A 20,496-nucleotide genomic window follows, 5' to 3' on the forward strand; every position below is an offset into this window, starting at 1 on the left:
AGAGAATATGCTATTTTAATGAAGATGAAAAAGATTCAGGGTCATAATGCTAGAGAATTTTAGAGGAATCTGGAATGTAACTTTTAGGAGGGGAAGAAAAAGGATTGTGCAATGAATATTTTGTTGCTTAAGAAACAACACCGCATATATGACAATGCTCTTCCAATCCGTTATTTCCGTCATGTCTCATCATGCCTCCCAGCCACATATGGGTAAGCAGTCCATCTGAACAATTTTCATTAGTGTACTGTAGGCTGTATGTTTGCATATTGTACTTACGCACTTGTATATTTAAGGTTCATTTTCCTTTACAGGTTGCCGTAGGAAAACGAAACAAACAACAAAAAATGTTCTGATGGACTGTACATCCCTATGTGGCTGGGAGGTATAACCGGTCTTAAGGAATATGATGGATAGTAAGAGCATTGTCAAATACACGGTGTTGTTTCTTAAGTGGCAATTTATTTTTAAATGATTATACACATGTAATTGATGGCAGAAAGGTACAATAATTCAGTAATGCCGAGTCATTTTGTGATTTTAGAACATTTACCTAATACAGTCTTTAACACCATTGCTCTCTCAATGTTTTTTAATGTAGATAACAATTGTTTGATATTTTTAATATCAGTACTGCTTACCTCTTCTTATGATGAAAAAATATACAGTAATTTAACCTTCAAATTATCCTGTAGAACCTTGAGAGGGGAATTCCTCAAGGCAGTATTATCGGACCTTTATGTTTTCTTATATATTTAAATGATATGAGTAAAGGAGTGGAATCGGAGGTAAGGCTTTTTGCAGATGATGTTATTCTCTATAGAGTGATAAATAAGTTACAAGATTGTGAGCAACTGCAACGTGACCTCGAAAATGTTGTGAGATGGACAACAGGCAATGGTATGTTGATAAACGGGGTTAAAAGTCAGGTTGTGAGTTTCACAAATAGGAAAAGTCCTCTCAGTTTTAATTACTGCGTTGATGGGGTGAAAGTTCCTTTTGGGGATCATTGTAAGTATCTAGGTGTTAATATAAGGAAAGATCTTCATTGGGGTAGTCACATAAATGGGATTGTAAATAAAGGGTACAGATCTCTGCACGTGGTTATGAGAGTGTTTAGGGGTTGTAGTAAGGATGTAAAGGAGAGGGCATATAAGTCTCTGGTAAGACCCCAACTAGAGTATGGTTCCAGTGTATGGGACCCTCACCAGGATTACCTGATTCAAGAACTGGAAAAAATCCAAAGAAAAGCAGCTCGATTTGTTCTGGGTGATTTCCGACAAAAGAGTAGCGTTACAAAAATGTTGCAATGTTTGGGTTGGGAAGAATTGAAAGAAAGAAGAAGAGCTGCTCGACTAAGTGGTATGTTCCGAGCTGTCAGCAGAGAGATGGCGTGGAATGACATTAGTAGACGAATAAATTTGAATGGCGTTTATAAAAGTAGGAAAGATCACAATATGAAGATAAAGTTGGAATTCAAGAGGACAAACTGGGGCAAATACTCATTTATAGGAAGGGGAGTTAGGGATTGGAATAACTTACCAAGGGAGATGTTCAATAAATTTCCAATTTCTTTGAAATCATTTAGGAAAAGGCTAGGAAAGCAACAGATAGGGAATCTGCCACCTGGGCGACTGCCCTAAATGCAGATCGGTATTGATTGATTGATTGAAGACCGTTGAGTGATTCTATCCTGAATACACTACTAAGGATGTGTATTTTACTAAACCAATGTTAGTCATCTTACACTAGACTAAACCTTTATCATTTATGACACCTGTATGCTGTATTCGTTAGGAAGACGTCAAATTTAAGAAACGAGGTTCCCACTTCTGAAGGTGCATGTGGCCCTGAAGTTCACTCAGCCTATATCAAAACTGAGTACCATTAATTCCTGGGGGCAAAGGTGGCCACCTACCGTGGAAGAACGTACAGGTTGGGCACACACAAACGGAAAATTTTAAATATGGCATGTGCAAAATTTTTCTCCTATTTATGCTCACCTAGTAAGTTTTTCTCAGCGTTTCCTATGCATATATATTTTGCTTTTGTTAGTTTTCTTACTTTTGCACTGGTGTGTAAACTTGCAAATTCACAAATGTTCTACAGTGCTTGAAAAGTATTGTAGAGGATGGTTTTTAAAATGTTAGGACATACAATGCCAGGAGAACCAATGTGGCATACATCACATTTTAAGCTGCGAGGAGGACACTTTTAAGCGAACTCTTGACAAAGAGTGACAGAGCATATGTTTTTTTTCTTAGGAGTTTCAAAAAGTGCTGCATCTTACAGTCTTAACATCTTGTATTGCAAATGTGAGATACTTGTGCATTAGTAACTGAAGTATGCTAATTTAGAACTCAAGGCTCAATCTTGATTTTCTGGGACATCCAACAAAAACACACAGCTCAATTTTGTTTTATTTTATTTTAATGATAATTTCAGAAAGGATGGTTGATAATTTAAAGGTTTAAATTAAAATCTAAATTAATAAACTCCCAGCTAAAATATCAAATCTAAGGAAACTGCATTCAAGATATGGTGCAGTACACACTGATGAACAATTGAATTAGAGGCATCTGCTCTTTTGGTGAAATGGCACTGTGATCAGTCTGACGAATGTAATAATACAGCATGGTATGTGACTGATGCCGCCAGACCTCATACTAGTCGTGCAAGTTAGTTAAACACAGAATGGCTAAGACATGAGATCTCCGTGCATTTGATGGCAGCCAGATTGTCAGTCCAGACGTATGGGTCATTCCACCTCTGAAGTCGTGCAGGCACTGGGCTTTCCACTGGCCACCACGTCAAGAGGGCACCATGAGTTCATGGATTTGGGAAAATCTACTGCCGCCATCGTCAATTCTCATGGCGTGCGTACAGCGAATTTATGACAAGAGGTCACCGTTGACTAGCTTAGATGGTAAGACGAGTCACAGTGCAGCAGATCGCCGGCAAAATGTTAGATAATAGTGAGAACCATCCAGAGCCATTTCATCCTACTGGGGGTACAGAAGCTGCCGTCCCACTAGAGGATCTATCCTCACCGCACGACATAAGAAACAAAGACTGATATGGGCAAAGGAACATAGTCACTGAAATTTCGAAGCATGGTAAAAGATCACCTGGAAAATGAGTCGAGGTACCAGTTTGTACACTGATGGCAGTGTATGAGTGTGTCACCAAGAACATGAGGCATTGGATCTCTCTTCAGCAGGATACAGTTCAGGCTGGTGATGAAGGTATCCTCATGTGGAGACTGGTCATATGAGATAAAATGTGGCCTTTTAATATAAATCTCATCATCATCTTCATATCCAGTTTCTAGCTTCCCGGGTTGGGTTGTGAATCAAGGACCTCCACTACTCTTCTCCTTTTTTAAGCACATCTTCTGGTTTTCCTCCCCTCTTCTCTATGCACTCCCACACTGAATCTGTCCACCTCTTTCAGGGTCGTCCTCTTCATCTCTTTCCTGTTAACTTCTCTGAAAAAGCTTTTTTTGGCACTCTCTCTTCTCCCATTCTCATCATATGCCCATACCAATTTAGCTTTGTTGTTTCTATTCTGTCTTGAAGTTTCAAGATTCCTGTCCTTTTCCTTATCTCTTCATTTCTAGTTCTATCCTTTCTGGTCTTGCCCTCGATACCTCTTACGAATTTCATTTCCGCTGCCTGTATTCTACTCACCTCTTGTTTTGTTGTAGTGCACGATCCAGCTGCATAGGTTAGTATGGGTTCATAATAGGTTGAAGATAATACTTCCTTACATTTCCTCGGGACATCTCAGTTCCACATAATACCCCTTACACTCTGGTAGAAGCTGTTTGCTGGTTGTATTCTTTTTCCAATTTCCTTGGTAATCTTTCCATCTTCTGTGATCACACTTCCCAAGTACTTGAAACTTCCATAATTTTACCATTCAGTTTTATCTTTCCTCTTCCTTCCTTCCTTCCTTCCTTCCTTCCTTCCTTCCTTCCTTCCTTCCTTCCTTCCTTCCCCTTGTCATCACTATTGTTTTAGTTTTCTCTCTGCTTACTTTCATCCCAATTTTTTTTATCTCTTGATTCCATACATCTACTTCGTTTTGCACTTCCGTTTCATCCTCACCACATATAACTATATCATCTGCAAACAACATGGCTTTTGTTGCCTGTCTTCCCAATTGCTGTTTAATGTTCTTATGAATTTCATCCACGACTATGATGAATACTATGGGGTTGGAGACCAGTTTCAACTTTAAACCATTTTGTTTTTCCTATACTAGTCTTCACACTACTAACACAATTTTTGTACATAGCTTTTATCATTTGCACTTCCACTCTGTTAACTTGTTTTTTCCTTAATGTGTCCCATACCAACTATCTGGGCACACTGTCATAAGCATTCTCAATGTCAATAAATGTAATCACTATGTCTTTTCCAAACTCCCATCTTTTCTCCATCATACAGATATACATTTGCCACTGGAAAATGATACAATAACAATGTTGCCAGGTTATATCCACCCATCTTTTGCCTTCAGCACCCTCCAGGAGACCTACACCTACAGCAAGATTATTCACTTTCTTATCACAGTTGAATTGTAGCAGATTGCTTTGATTAACCTTCATGGGTATAAGGATGCTAGCCTCAATCCTATTAAGCACATCTGGGATGCTGTTGTGAGGGATGCAAGCACCGTGGAAATTGACCTAATAAATCTCTGTACATTTCGCAATGGTCGTCGATCAGCTCTTGTCTTGTCGACCCCATCATCGCCGCAGTCATCCGAGCAAAAGATGGTCCTACACAGTGCGAGTTGGGTATCTGTAATTCAGTTGTTCATCACTGTATTCACAGTTAAGCTTCATCACTAATATACACATGCCTGGATGAAGAGAGTATTTTAGTTCAACAGAAGGGGTAAACTTCAACTTCAAGATAATAAATTATTGTTTTTCAACTTCTGCACCTCATGAGTATTACAACAGAATAGATCAGATTTTTTTTTTTTTAGCATGGGAAGGTATTTTTAAAATGACATATTTCCTATAGTTTCTCATACAGACCATCCCTTTCTATAACCATTATTAACTTAAATACAGACTGGAGAAAAATATGTTCTCCGATATGAATAGCAAAACTGACTGTATAAAGAAAGAGAAGTCTGACATCTAGACTTGTAATATAAAAAAATGACTCTGTCCTTCATATATCAATAATTGTTTGTCCAGATGGTGTTACAAGTTGTATAATGATATCTGGTTTTGAATTATTATCTTTCACCACATTCCTCTGTTAGAAAGGTCATTTCATCTGGCATATCAATTTTTAATCATTGCAACATAAACTTTGATGAACTTTCATTTCCCATTGTATAAAATTATCAGAACTTGGGTAAATCAAGCTTAATAAAATGGAGTCTCCAGTTCTTCACACAATATGAAGATGCACCAAAATCTGAAATCTGCTAATCAGAAATTAGCTTGATAACAAATGAAACAAATTAGGTTCTTTAATGGCCAGAGAAAAAAGCCTGAATGTTGCACAAATACAACTCACTTATATTTAAAGACATCTGTCTTCATTTTTGAGAAATGTAAAGCCAATAACTAGCCTTGTTTTTTAATTTCTCCTCCTGAGAATGTGTGCATGCTCAAACAAGAATAACTTACTCAATGACAATCAGTGAAGATCACTAAAAAAAAGCAGCAAAAGTCAAGATATGTGCAACTTACATATGAATCTGAATTGCACAAAACTCAATGAACGTGTGTCACTGTAGTAACTCTTACATATATTTCATGGAGATTTTTTTGTATGAAGAAAGATAAAATAGCTTGGGTTCTAAAACTTTCTATGTTTTTGACCACCAAACATCCCAGTGGGTAATCAGTCACACTGTAAGTCGAATTAAATCTGAGATATGAAGAAACCAAGCTTTCTAACACCTACTTCTGAATTTTTTAAATCAAATAATTGAAAGTTCTCTATATCTCATTGATCATGCTGCAGAACCAGCACATTGCTGCAGATAAGGTTAATGGATATTATAATGATCACAATGTCAATAGGTAGCATATTTACCTTGAAAAGTAAGCACTATAAGTTTCTTCTAATTCACAAAATTTAAGGCAAAAATTGTTCAGATATGTTGAGAAGTTTAAATTACAGCTCTACAGGAATTTAGATGACTAAACCTGGTATTATAGTATTTCTTTCTAGTTTAAAAAATCTGTAATTCAATACAGTGGACACATGCTTAACTGGCCAACCCGGTAAATAATATCGCTGTTGCTTTCCGTTTCCCACGTTCGCGAGTACCTGCACTGTCTCCAATCCCACCCTGCTCGTGGACAACATGGAAGTTGTTTCAAATTGCTTATTAAGTACAAAAGCAGATGCCATTTTTAGTCACTGATTTATTCAGTGCAGTGAGTGGGTGATTATTTTAGAGATTATAAAATAAGTGCTGGGAAAATGAACTGGAACGTTTTAACAGTCCAGCATAAACTTAAAGCGCCAGAACGTTTAGATAAAGATGAATGTGTGTAATGAATTAAGAGTTGGGGAAAGTACTGTATAGTAAATGATCGGCAGCTCAATCAAAAATGTCAGCAAGATTATTGTATTCAGGTAGAATCTGAAAAATACTTTATGGTTGTGGTTTGTATAAGAGCTTTGTAAAGGAACTCCAGTTTCCAGACTGATATTGTAGTACTACTGGGTGGGCCCTTTATTTTAATACAAGCAATAAAGACCATGCCTGGTAAAATACAATGGGTCTAGGAAAAAAAAATGTTTTTGGCAGTTTCTGTAACTGATAAACAATAATGTGTTTGTTGGGTTTCCTAATATAATATGAAGTATGCACTGCACAAACCACACTAGCAGTAACACTCCTAATATGACATGGTATGTGTACGTTAGAGTCACTTGGTAATAAGTTACATCACATGGCACGACTCTCAGTTGCTTGATTCCGATGGTAACTGACAACAGAGAGAGTAATTTTAGTAACTTTCCTCAAATCAGCCATCTCTAGTTTTCTGTGTCTGGGAATGGAACTAAAAAAATGCCCCATCTCAATATTTTATACGGTTACGGAGATAGAAGTTTTTCTACTTTTCCGGCGGGATTTCCGAGAATACGGATTTAAGATTTTTGGAATGAAATAATTATAAAAATCCGCACAGCAGAACTCTAGAAGTAAGCATTAACATATGAACCCTTTGCTTTTCATGGTCTGGTCCTGAGCTGGCCGGTTAAGAGGGCGTCCACTGTACGTTCCTTCGATAGAATCAATGTTTGCAAGACATTTACCCAAGTGTGTATATCCTATTCTAAGATGGTATATTCAGAGCATAGAAAAAGTAGACAAGAGAGAAGTAGAAAATATCTGTACATAGTTTGTTTATAATATTGAAGTTATATAAACTGCAGAGAAAGTGACAAAAGATATTAGACAGTAATGAATGCAGTCTAATGAGGAACACTGATTATTTTTATTAAAAGCAATAATTTATATATTATAATAGTATATAGGCCAAAGCCTTCCCTTTCTATGTTCAGATAGTCAGCCTTTAAAATGCTTTTTGAAACATGATACACGTCATATCAGTGTTACATCTCACCACAGATCATTTCAATGAGCCACAGTTTGTGTTCCATAAGCACTGCCAATTATTTCCAAGCCAGAAGTGGTATTTTCTTCCAGGATATACATGTCCGTATCAGTAAACCAACATACTTAGAGAATATTACAACATCATGCATATGATTGATCTAATGACACTGCAAGCTTATTTCCTTTATCTACCCAGTTTCTTAAACGCCCCCTTAATTCCTCAAGAGATTTTGATTTGGCTTTATTAATTCGTTTGTACTTGACATCTTTTGGTTTGGTGACAGATCTGTGGTTACTCATCACTCGATTATACGTAGTCACCTGTTGACTCTGCTGTTGTTCCTCACCAGCTACCGGTACCTGACCGTTCGAATGACACTGCCTCTGTGGTGTCTCGTGAAGACGTTCAAAACTGCCGTAAAGAGCCTGAAGACGTCCGCTAGTCTGCCATGCTTCCCTACATTTGGCACTAGAACTTTCAACACGTGTTTCGGTAGGTACACTGTCTTCACCTGCACCAGTCTGTTGGACGTCTCCATCACCATCTTCTTCAACACTATACACTGTCTCTAAAATTTCAGGTCGACGTAGGAAGCCGTTAGAACGCCGAAGAGAAGAATATTTGTTGGATGGCTCTACAGCGTCGGATACGCTACGCACTACAGTAATGGCATCCATGCCAGAACGCAAACGAGGCAGTACGCTCATGATGTCGTGATCACTACCGAGTCCATCCTCCATGATGACTGCACTGTCACTATCATTCAGAGAGTCCAGGTTGGTCTCCCCGGTTGGAGAGTCATATTGTGTGAGGTCTGGATTGGACGAGTCCAGACCGGCATCGGCCAGTCGACTCTGCAGCACCTGAATGCTCCTTTGCTGACGGAGTATTATACTCTCCCTCTGTGCCAACAGTATTCCGATATCCTTCTGCTTCCTGCACAGTCGAGATTCAAAGAGAAGCAACTGCGATGACAGTGTTTTCAGCTGCTCTGTCCGTTCTTTATTCAGCCTCATCATCAAGTCCTCCTGTAAAAACAAAAACATGAGCGAATTAGGAGAGAGAATTGAATAGTCTACTCTTCATTGTAAACAGATTGATTACGACAGTGGTCTAACACAATAAGTCAGATGTAATGGAATGGATGAGGATAACATGGAAAATGTACACCAAAATTTGATATATCAGAGCAAAATTAACTTAGAAGAATGAGATCTGGATGTAGAAAATAAAACCAGAATCGGCATTGCAAGAAGTATTAAAATTAAAACATCTTGAGGTCAATTGTGACCGCCAATGTGAAGTGTTGTGTTACTGGTGCTGCTTACGATGTGACCTCTGAAAGGCTCGTCAATGAACCGACTGCAGACCTTTGAAATGTAAATATTTCGCAGAAGTGTTCAAGATTTAACGGATTGACCACGTCACTAACAAGCCTGATACAATCGATGAAATGAAATGGCGTATGGCTTTTAGTGCCGGGAGTGTCCGAGGACATGTTCGGCTCGCCAGTTGCAGGTCTTTCGATTTGACATCCGTAGGCGACCTGCGCGTCGTGATGAGGATGAAATGATGATGAAGACGACACATACGCCCAGCCCTCGTGCCAGAGAAATTAACCAATGATGGCTGAAATTCCCGACCCTGCCGGGAATCGAACCCGGGACCCCTATGACCAAAGGCCAACACGCTAACCATTTAGCCATGGAGCCGGACTGTTCTCTCTCTTAAAAAACCTACACTTACAACAGCTTCCAACCTTTTGCTGTTCGTCGTCTTTTCGCACAATATTGATGCCCATCATTTCTTAGCAGACAAAGTAGGGGTCCCCATACTACTGAAAATGAAAACCTACAGCCTGTTTCCAGTCAGTGACCGGGTCAGGGATGGAATGAATGAAGCCCCATCTTGCGACTGGGATAGGAATTGTGCCGGCTGCCGAGGCCTTGTCGCACTCCTCTTAGGGCAATGATTAATGAAGGACAGATGAAATGAAATGATATTGGAGTCAATCGAAGGGAAACGTGAAATAGGATGAAGATTATCCTGGACGCAGAACCTCCGACAAGTGGTTCGCCATCCACGATACGGCAGTTCTGATACGAGAAACAAAATCCACAGTTGTAGCTCTTCAGGCAAGCAACTCAATGTTGAAATCATCCTAGGAATATGAGCTACGAATTTAATGTAAATATAATAAAGTATGAGAATATATTCTTTATTTATTCCTAAAAATTAGAGGTATTCAGACAGACTTAACACAAAGGTCACGCTAGCTGAATTACATTGCAAGTGGTTTCTGACCGATATGGCAGCGGTTCATGCCTCCGCCAATGCTTTTGGAATTCTTGAAATTAAAGTCGCGTACTAGTGATTCGGATTGCACGTAGAACTAGAGGTTAAAGCGTATGATCACGATAATAATAATACTGTAATAATAATAATAATAATAATAATAATAATAATAATAATTTCGTGTGGCTATTTCTAGCCGAGTGCAGCCCTTGTAAGGCAGACCCTCCGATGAGGGTGAGCGGCATCTGCCATGTGTAGATAACTACGTGTTATTGTGGAGGAGGATAGTGTTGTGTGTGGTGTGTTAGTTGCAGGGATGTTGGGGACAGCACGAACACCCAGCCCTCGGGCCATTGGAATGAACCAATGAAGGTTAAAATCCCCGACCCGGTAGGGAATCGAACCCGAGGCCCTCTGAACCGAAGGCCAGTACGCTGACCATTCAGCCAACGAGTCGGACTATGATCACGATAACAACACGTAAATCAACAAAGGTTTTTGAAAACTTTTTAACCGAGCAAGTAGCCGCGCTGTTTGGGTCACATAGCTATCACCTTGCATTCGGGAGTTAGTGGGTCCGAACCCCACTGTCGGCAGCCCTGTGGTTTCCCATTTTCATATCAGGCAAATGCTGGGGCTGTACCGTTATTAAGGCCACCTTCGCTTCCTTCCCACTCCTTGCCCTAAGACCTATCTGTGTCGGTGCGATGTAAAGTAAATTGCGAAAAAAGAAAGAAAAAAAGTCTTTCACGCACTATGTACTGTACAGTGCATGCACCCGGTGACCCTTACATGAAACAATAATAAGAAGCATGAGTTATAAACAACCCCATGGCACTACAGCCCTTGAAGGGCCTAGGCTTACCAAGCGACCGCTGCTCAGCCCGAAGGCCTGCAGGTAGTAGTAATAATGATCATCATCGTATGGACTCAGCTACCATGGTTCAGACCTTCTGAAGTGGTGCCATGTAGGAGGCCTGCCTACCCGGCATTCCGTTCTGCTGCTGTCTAGCGCCGGGCTGAGTGGCTCAGACGGTTGAGGCGCTGGCCTTCTGACTCCAACTTGGCAGGTTCGATCCTGGCTCAGTCCGGTGGTATCTGAAGGTGCTCAGATACGACAGCCTCGTGTCGGTAGATTTGCTGACACGTAAAAGAACTCCTGCGGGACTAAATTCCGGCACATCGGCGTCTCCGAAAACACAACCTTTGGTCACAGAGGTCCCGGGTTCGATTCCCAGCAGGGTTAGGAATTTTAACCATATTCGGTTAATTCCACTGGCACGGGGGCAGGGAGTACTGTACGTGTCGTCTTCACCATCATTTCATCCTCATCACAACACGCAGGTCGCCTACAGGTGTCAATTCGAAAGACCTGCACCTGGCGAGCCGAACTTGCCCTCGGGCATTCCCGGCTCTAAAAGCCATACGCCATTTAATTTTTACTACCAGATGACAGAGTAAACCGGATCTTTGTTGGGTTATCTATAGCCGACTTTTAATTTTGACGGCTAAACACCGAAATGACTCTCCTGAGTTCTTTTAGTGGGATGTAATCAATCAATACTGATCTGCATTTAGGAATGTCGTCATTGTACGACACCCTTCAAAAACCCGACTACTTCTGCCGGGTTTGAACTCGCGTTCTTGAGATCCGGAAGCCGACACTACCGCCGATCCACGAAGGAGCTAAATGTTACTGATGTAAAATTAAATTTACTCTACCTGAGCCTTGACTCGTCGTCTCCAGGCTAGTAGCTGATGAGACTGGGCCCGGTGCTTCTCCCTCAAATCTTTGATGATTTTACGGGCTTCTTCCAGGTTATCTATTCGCTCCTCCATCTCGTTCTCTTCTTGATTACTGTAACAGACAAAAGAAGAAGACCAGATGTCAAAACAGCATTGTTCAAACATTCACTACATACAAGTCAATGTTATAATTTTACACTCTTCCATACCCAAGAATCGAACTCATAAAATGACAAAGGTAACTAAGCAGCGCCAGGGCCACGAACTAATCAAGGTGGGGTGGGGGGTCCCTTCTTCCTCAAGTTCATCCAAGAGTAAATCCACCCGGTGGCGTCAAGTCTCTCTGGTCTGAGACCGTGGTTAGGCGGTTCGAGGCCCGTTGGTGGAAAAAGTCACCTCCAGAATGTTGGTCGACAAGGTGGGGGTATACATTTTTTCTGTTAATTTAACGTCGCTCTAACACACTGTAGGTTTCCGGCGACGCAAGGATCTGAAAGAACTATAGCTCATTACACGTTAAGAAAACAGTATTGCTCTTATGGACCTACAAGGAGTGAACACACCCTCTCTGGGACAAGCATAATTCCTCGCGATTAAGGGATATTTATACCGTACTTCGTAATGTATTATGAAAGATAAAAAGGTTGAGGCATTTTTGCCAGTGAATTATTAAAAGAACTAAATAACATTTTCTTTTTCGTAAATATATTCGTAGGGAGGAAGCACAATGGCAGGAACAGCCATAGCTTCGCTGTCTTCCTTCAGATTCCTTCTTCTGTGTTGCTCTAGTATAAGCATCGAGTAGTCCCTCACTCTGTGAAACGCCGGCAGCTCACTTCTGTAGTGAAGTCATCAACAGAATCTATTTGTTTCGCGTGTGTTTTTTGGCTTTAAATCAGTGCGTACTTGTCTTGCGTTGAGCGAGAGTTGGTTATATATTGTATAGTGTGTCTGTGTTTTCTATTATTTTCGTACTGTACAGAAGTTGTTACTGAAGATTTTGTTGTTGTGGAGTGCAGCGATACGTCATGGCATAACTTGTACCGATAAAAATATTGGCCGTGTGTTTTGTTTGTGCTTGGTTTTGTTATTTAGCTGTTCTTTCTTAAGCGCATTTTAATTTTACCACTTCTTTTACGACCACATTTAATTGTTACTATTGTTTTTGTGAGCGATACGACACCACAATAGTACTACCCGTTGTCTGGGGAAATTTCTTCTTCTTCTTCTTCTTCTTCTTCTTCTTCTTCTTCTTCTTCTTCTTCTTCTTCTTCTGTTTACCCTCCAGGTCGGTTTTCCCCTCGGACACAGCGAGGGATTCCACCTCTACCGCCTCAAGGGCAGTGTCTTGGAGCTTCAGACTCTAGGTCGGGGGACAAAACTGCGGAGGAAGACCAGTACCTCGCCCAGGTGGCCTAATCTGCTATGCTGAACAGGGGCCTTGTGGGAGGATAGGAAGATTGAAAGGGATAAACATAAAGAGGGAAGGAAGCGGGCGTGGCCTTAAGTTAGGTACCATCCCGGCATTTGCCTGGACGGGAAGTGGGAAACTATGGAAAACCACTTCCAGGATGGCCGAGGAGGGAATCGACCCCCCTTTTCTCAGTTGACCTCCTGAGGCTGAGTGGACCCCGTTCCAGCTCTCGCACCACAATTCAAATTTCGTGGCAGAGCCGCGAATCGAACCCGGGCCTCCGGGAGTGGCAGCTAATCACACTAACCACTACATCACAGAGGCGGACCTGGGGAAATTTACTGAATGCAATTAATGCACCCCTCCACCTTCAAACCCATAAAAAATATTGATTTTCTATTTTCTCCCGCAATTTGCCTTACACTTCAATACTGAGGTTTTTTATATGCCGTAGTTTACCTCTGAGTCTGTACAAACCAAAAATAGCCCCTGTAAACACCCCATCCCTTTTAGTTCATAAAAATAATTTGCAGCTTAGTTTCTTCCGCTTTTTATCTTGAATGTAAATACTGAATTTCACAAATGTTTGTGTCACCGTTTTCTCGTGATCAGAGCCATTCGATATGGCGACTCTGTTGTCATAAGAACAATACTGTTTTCTTAACGTGGAATGAACTGTAGGATAGGGAAGGAAGAGGCCGTGGTGTTAATTAAGGTACAGCCTGTGTGAAATTCGGAAACCGCGGAAAACCATTTTCAGTGGGTTTCGAACCCACTATCTACCGAATGCAACCTGATAGATACGTGACCCAAATCGCACAGCCACTTGCTCAGTGGTAACAGTTTTAATTATGGATAAAGATTTATATTTACTACTATATGAAGCAGTATTCGGCAGTGTAGGATAGTGAGCAATGTATGCCAGAGATCTTTATTGTTTTTATTATTAACAAATGCATCACGATTGGGAAATATTGCGGTGGCTATGGTCACTTACAGTAGTGTAATAATAAAGTTAAAACAATTACCCAACAAGAACAAGTGTATGGAAAGAAAATATTACAAAAAAACTACTAGTTCTACATTCAAAATCCAGCATCATCGTTGTTAGGGTCGAATCGGTGGCCTGTCAGATAAGGGGCAGCCGGGACTCGATCCCAGAGTGTCGGGACAGGAACTTCAATCAATCAATCAATCAATCAATCAATCAATCAATACTGATCTGCATTTAGAGCAGTCACCCAGGTGGCAGATTCCCTATCTGTTGTTGTCCTAGCCCTTTCTTATATGACTTCAAAGAAATTGGAAATTTATTGAACATCTCCCTTGGTAAGTTATTCCAATCCCTAACTCCCCTTCCTATAAATGAATATATGCCCCAGTTTGTACTCTTGAATTCCAACAACCCATATAGGAATATTACTTTGTATTAAGGGATACCTTGTAATGGCATACAATTATATGCAATTCTGATTTATTCTATGAAGTCAGTAATGAAGGAAAAATATTCTAGTAAACCAGAGTCAGAAATGGTCTTAGGCAGACAGTGAGCTTGCTTCACATGTTTACGAGCACGGATGTTTGTATTGACAAACCGATGTTTAAGTAGACCGTACAAGTGCACGCGGTTTCGGTCGACAAAGGGAGCAAAGGCAGTATTCACGGTGCAAGGATTTTCCAGTCAAGACAGAGAAGCAAGAGTGCAAAATAAGAGATGGATATTAGCAGTTTGCCTTTATCTACCACTACGAGCGCTAATGTGAGTCAATGCAGTTTCACTTAAGCCCTTATATTCGGTGTGGAAATTTAAAAAAATCAAATAGCCTGAGGGTATTGAACCAAGGAACACATTACAGAAAGAAATTAGGATAGGATCTGAATAAAAAGGAAAACGAGTAAAGAAACAGGCGATTTTAGGCTGGTTTCCGGAACTGCATTTAGGCCGTAATTTTCAAAATTTGATTTCTTTAGTTTGATAGAGCTATCCAAGACTCATAATTTGGAACCTTTCCGAACCCTTTAGCCCTCCAACTTTCGGCACAACTGAGGAAATGTCTTAATTGTACCTGTTTCGTAGTATGGGGACCCCTACTTTGTCTGCTAAGACATGTTTACAACATTAAAAGTCAAACGATAATTAATCTGTCTTATGTGTGACTCAATCATGGCCGTCCATCAACGGTTGCTAGGTGACATCTCGTTTCACATTTGTATCGCTAATTTCAGATGACCTCCAGCCATAAGACATGTCTGTCTATCTGTCTGTCTGTCTGTCTGTCAGGTCATCAGCCCAGAGGCTGGTTGGATCCTCAAATAGCACCGTCAAAGGTTATGCAGTTATAGGGAAACCGCAAAAACCAATGGCAGAGCCCAAATGAGGCGTACTAAGCAAGATGAATGCCTTTGCTGGCAGGACCTAGTGTTTACAGTGCAATATGTCTTCTGGTATAGACTAGAGCAATTTTGTTACTTTCATAGATCTGTCTCTGTCTTATCCTTGGCTTTGACAATATGAAAGTGACTGAGGTATGAGCAATGCTAGTAATGCCAATCCTTATGCAGCCAGTCCCTGCTATGAATGGTGTGAAAATGTTGCTCATGGGGTCGGTTGGTGTATGCATTTCAGTGGGCTTGGCATACTGATATGTAATAGCAACTCTGGCTCGGTGAGGAAAGCAACTGGAAACTACTTCACTCCTCATTTCCCTAGTACGCCTCTTCAGTGATGCCTAGGCCATCTATGACAGCTGATGGCAGAGCTGTTGAGGATCCCACTTGCGGAATCACTGACGGACTGAACATACATACATACCAGTGGCGGTTTCTGGTATAGCGCAATGGAGCAATGAACCTCCAGTTTATATCAAATTGTACTCAACTATGTAATTTTCATAACTCCCTTGTCAATCTCGAAGCTCTTGCTAAGTCCCTCTATCCGTAATATACTCGTACTGGCTTTCAATTCATGTGAGCTGCGCAAGGTCTGTGGCTGGATACTTGTCTGGAATGAACCCCCTTGCAAAGGCGATCCCTCCGTCCGTACATAGGCGAAGGGAGTGGCGAGGTGCGGGGGGACGAAAGCCAGCACTAAGGCAAGACCAGGATATCGCAGAAACGGATCTCTGTTCTTTACGCATGCGCAATAGGCCATTGTCTCAAGACTAGCTAGTCGTGTTGTTGGGGTTGGGGTATGTGCCTGCCATCTGTTGGCCTTACGGGAATTTGACTAGGCAACAGAGAATAGTGCACCTAACTAGCGCTAGTGTTGAAAAGCATCGTTACTACCAAAAGTCACATTAAACTGTCAAATTCCAAATAATATCTTGTCCCAAATATATCATTACTTACTAAACACCTATTAATTTGCCTTCTTTGGAATAATTACCTTTTGGAGAGAAACTTAACTCAAAAATCATCGAGGCAAAGAATAGCGGCAAGGTAATACCAATGAAAACTTTTAAATATAGTTGTTATTATACAGTACTATTCCCATGACATCGGAAGCAGAAAGGTGTTTCTCTACCCTGAAGAGAATAAAGACTTTCTAGCGCAGCACAATGACCGAGGATAGACTTATTGCTCTTGCTATGTTGTCAATTGAAAGGAACTTTGTTCGAGACTCTGCGGACTTCAATGAAGCAGTTATTTCTTATTTTGCATGTGGTAAAACTCGGCATGTAGGCCTACCGTATTTTCTGCTCCTCTCGTATTTGATCACATTTCTAGAACTTGTCATCTTAGTTTAGGAGGTTACGGCCTACGATGGAAGAGAAGCTGGCGGAGATGGGGAGAGGAGAGGTTGGGGGGGAGGCAATTTTTTCTTCTTTTGAACCCCCAGTGATGAAAGTCACGCGCCGCCACTGATACATACATACATACATACATACATACATACATACATACATAGGCAAGATGAGGAGTGAGGTAGTTTACCATTGCTTTCCTCACTGGACCAGAAGGTGCTACTGCAGTACGACTGATCCTATGAGCATCACCTTTCATAACACTCGACACTAGTTGTGCTCCAAATGTCATCACTCAGCACCACCATACCCCCAGCAGCTTCAATATTGCCACAGCCATGGATGAGACTGGGACTTCGGTGGAAGCTATACTTTGCTTTGGCCTGTGCCAAGAGACGGATACAAAAATAGTGCATCCATCAAGAAATGGCAACAGGCCATCCATAAGACATACGTAAATCAAAACCATCACATAAAACGCGCAACAGTGAATACATTCCTCCACATGGAGTAGGCTTTAGGAAGGGCATCTGGCCGTAAAACGTGGCCTAGTTACGTGTGCGAAACTTTTCACATTAGCTGTCCCACCAACGTGTGGGCAGTAGTAGTAGTAGTAGTAGTAGTAGTAGTAGTAGTAGATCCAAAGGAGGAATACTCGACGGTACGATTACTCGAAACTTCTGCGGTTGATGCCCTCTATTTATTTATTTATTTCAAAAAATATTTGTTTCTCGCACAAACGTTCCTGTGGCAATACAGCGGTGTACACGCATGCACACAAATGGTGTCCCGATATAAACAAAGCATGGCATCCCCCCCCCCACCTCCTCGCTTAGCACAATTGCTACAGGCAGACAGCGTGCTACAAGTCTTTGTTTTGATTGAAATGGGCTCAGTGACAGATGTATAGCAATATGCACTCTGTAGGCTTACCTTCAGCACAACCCGATCATTCCTTTCCTTCCTTTTCAATAATTAAGTGGCATTCAACACTACCCCTTCACTCCCTTCCCTCCTTTTTAGTACTGGAGTGGGGGAATGCTGATTGTTTATGTAGACACACCATTTCTGTGCACGCGTTTACAACAACTCCATTTGTAAACAGATTTAAGACTGTCGATATGAAAAGTTTTACCGCGCTAGGTAGATCACTTCATTAACTAAGAACATATACTGACACGCATGACCTCTTAACTACATTCCATTTCAGTTGGAAGACAGCGAATTATGAAAACAGTTTTCTAACTGGTCCCCAAAAACGATGTTGCAAAATATCTGTGGTCATTTTGTTAACAAAAGTTACAAAATCCATCTCAGTTATCATGAACAGACTGTTTATTTGTCTATGAGATTAATTAAATACATGTACGTGTTTTAGAAATGTTACTAGCATGATATCCTCTTAATTAGCTTGTGCTTTGCATTATTAGTCAAAACTTTTATACGGCAATGAACCAACATTTCTTCCCCGTTACATTGCTATATGACATTCTCAAAATCAAGACTTTACGATGTCCTTCGTTGAACGTGACTTCGATCACAAAAGCTGCAACGTTCCTAAGATCGATGGTTTGAATCCCGGTGCTAGCAGCGGCTATCTGAGCGTGACCTTTATGCATCTTTACAATAACATAAGAAAAAACTGGGGCAGTAGGCCTACTCGAAAGAGTTAAATATTCCAATTCTAGGTCCAAATACACAATTCGTTACACACACTAGGATAGCCTCCATATTAACACACTGTAGTTTATTTCATGTGGTTATGAGAGCTGTTAATGTGTAGCCTTTCTTCACAACCTCGTTAACGTGATTACCCCCAATGAAGATAGGATTTCCTTACATCCCAGGTAAGTACACTGACTTCATGAGGTACTTTCACCCCGTTGACACAGTAATTAAAACAAATGACTCTTCCTCTTGGTGAAACTTACAACCTGACTTCTCAACCCTTTTACTACTAATAATAATGATGTTATTTGCTTTACGTCCCACTAACTACTCTCACGGCTTTCGGAGACGCCGAGGTGCCGGAATTTAGTCCCGCAAGAGTTCTTTCACGTGCAAGTAAATCTACCGAGACGAGGCTAACATATTTGAGCACCTTCGAATAACACCGGACTGAGCCACTCAGCCCGGCAAAACCCTTTTACTATCATGCCATTCGCTGCTATTTATCTCACCACAATATAGTACAATGTTGTCAAATGATTTGGCTGAATTTCTCATAGTTGAGTCTGCAGCCTGGGTAAACTTTTTTATTTTTAAAAGCAGCGAAGGAAGGTAATGCAGCGGAAGTTCCAGATGACTGCACTCGTATAATGAATGTCTGTCTTGTTCAGAAATAATAAACCAGTCAATTGAATGTTGACTTGTACCTGCTGTACACGTTAAAGGTCATGGTGTAGCAAGTTGCGTGCCGGCTGACTGGAGATGGCGTGACACTCTTAGATTGGCTTCAATTGCTACCATAATGGTCATAGCAGCCGTACTGGACGGAGTGCCACAGGTCACGCATCATTTCTCCGGCGGGAAGCTAGCAGGTCGACAACCGATAAATATCCTCTTTACTTCTTCATAAGCAATGATTTTGACACGCGTTTCGTTATTTTTAATTTCATTAACTGTGACCTTTACATCGAGAGGAAAGGAAATTAAATGTTTGGTTTTCTTGCTCTCTTGGCGCGAAACAGAGATGATGTGCAGAAGGTGCTGGAGAATCTGCATGAAATTGGTAATTATACATAAAAAAATTAAAAGGTGATGGCTCTGTCAAAGCCATGGCCTCAGGGCTTTTCCATACAGAATACATTGTTGAGCTAAGGGCTTGAGCACGGGAAGAACTGAGAGCAGATGACTTCTATTAGTTTGTGCTGTAAAGACTAGATGGCGATATGCGGAGTCAAGGCGCAAGCAAATCCACAGCAATGCTGCTGCTTCCAAGTTTTCATTCCCCACCCTAAAAGGGTGGGGCGGGCCACCTAGAGAGTGTCGCCTTCTCCCTGTCCAGGGTATTGAACGGGAGTATTAGGGATTGGAGGAAGAGGGAGATGGGGAAGAAAATGATTATTGGTTTTGAGGATGTGTTGGATGGCTGGATGGTCTTGAGGTTAGGGTACTAATACTCTTTATTAGATTGTGCAGGCACAGGAGGGAGGGGTTTTTGTGTTTGTTTTTTATTTTTTCATTTTGTACTTTTTCGCGCATAAAATAGGGTATCTGGTTGACATACTATTTTTGAGCAGTCATTTTTACAGACTTCATAAATAGCTATAACAAAAATTGATTAACAGTACAGATAAGGAGATATACATTTTACATAGTTGGAAGAGAAGAAACTATTTTTAATTTAAAATAATAATAAGAAAAACATACATAGATATTTATCTTTTCCTATCAGATCCTGTGAACACAAACAAACTATTAGGACATTTAAACAGTTAATTACCTTGATATTTAATATATAATCATACTGAGGTTTAAAATACATAAACTTTACAGTAGAAAACTGGGTTTAGCTGAAGCATTTACATATGACTTATATGGGACTATCTATTAATTATGGGAGATGGAGTGGCAGGCAACTCCACTTATAAATAAGCTGAGAGCGATAAAATGTACAAGGAAGGTATGGAGGACTTCCCTTCGGACTTTTCGGAGGGAAGCAGTAGTATTACATCGTCTTCGGATCA

The 20,496-nt window shown here is 40.8% G+C and overlaps 1 protein-coding gene across 1 annotated transcript in view; it reads right to left on the bottom strand.

Moving 5' to 3' along the window:
• Positions 1-7,387: 7,387 nt before the first annotated feature.
• LOC136882611 (uncharacterized) overlaps positions 7,388-20,496 on the bottom strand; it is a 353,367-nt gene continuing 340,258 nt past the window's right edge. Inside the window, exons 2-3 of the mRNA XM_067155139.2 lie at positions 11,627-11,762; positions 7,388-8,637 (exon numbers count right to left, since the gene is read on the bottom strand). Coding sequence (XP_067011240.1) covers positions 7,750-8,637; positions 11,627-11,743 — 1,005 coding nt within the window. The 5' untranslated portion in view covers positions 11,744-11,762 and the 3' untranslated portion in view covers positions 7,388-7,749. The remainder of the gene's footprint in view (positions 8,638-11,626; positions 11,763-20,496) is intronic.

The sequence above is a fragment of the Anabrus simplex genome, chromosome 1, assembly GCF_040414725.1.
Source record: "Anabrus simplex isolate iqAnaSimp1 chromosome 1, ASM4041472v1, whole genome shotgun sequence".
Lineage (NCBI taxonomy): Eukaryota > Metazoa > Arthropoda > Insecta > Orthoptera > Tettigoniidae > Anabrus > Anabrus simplex.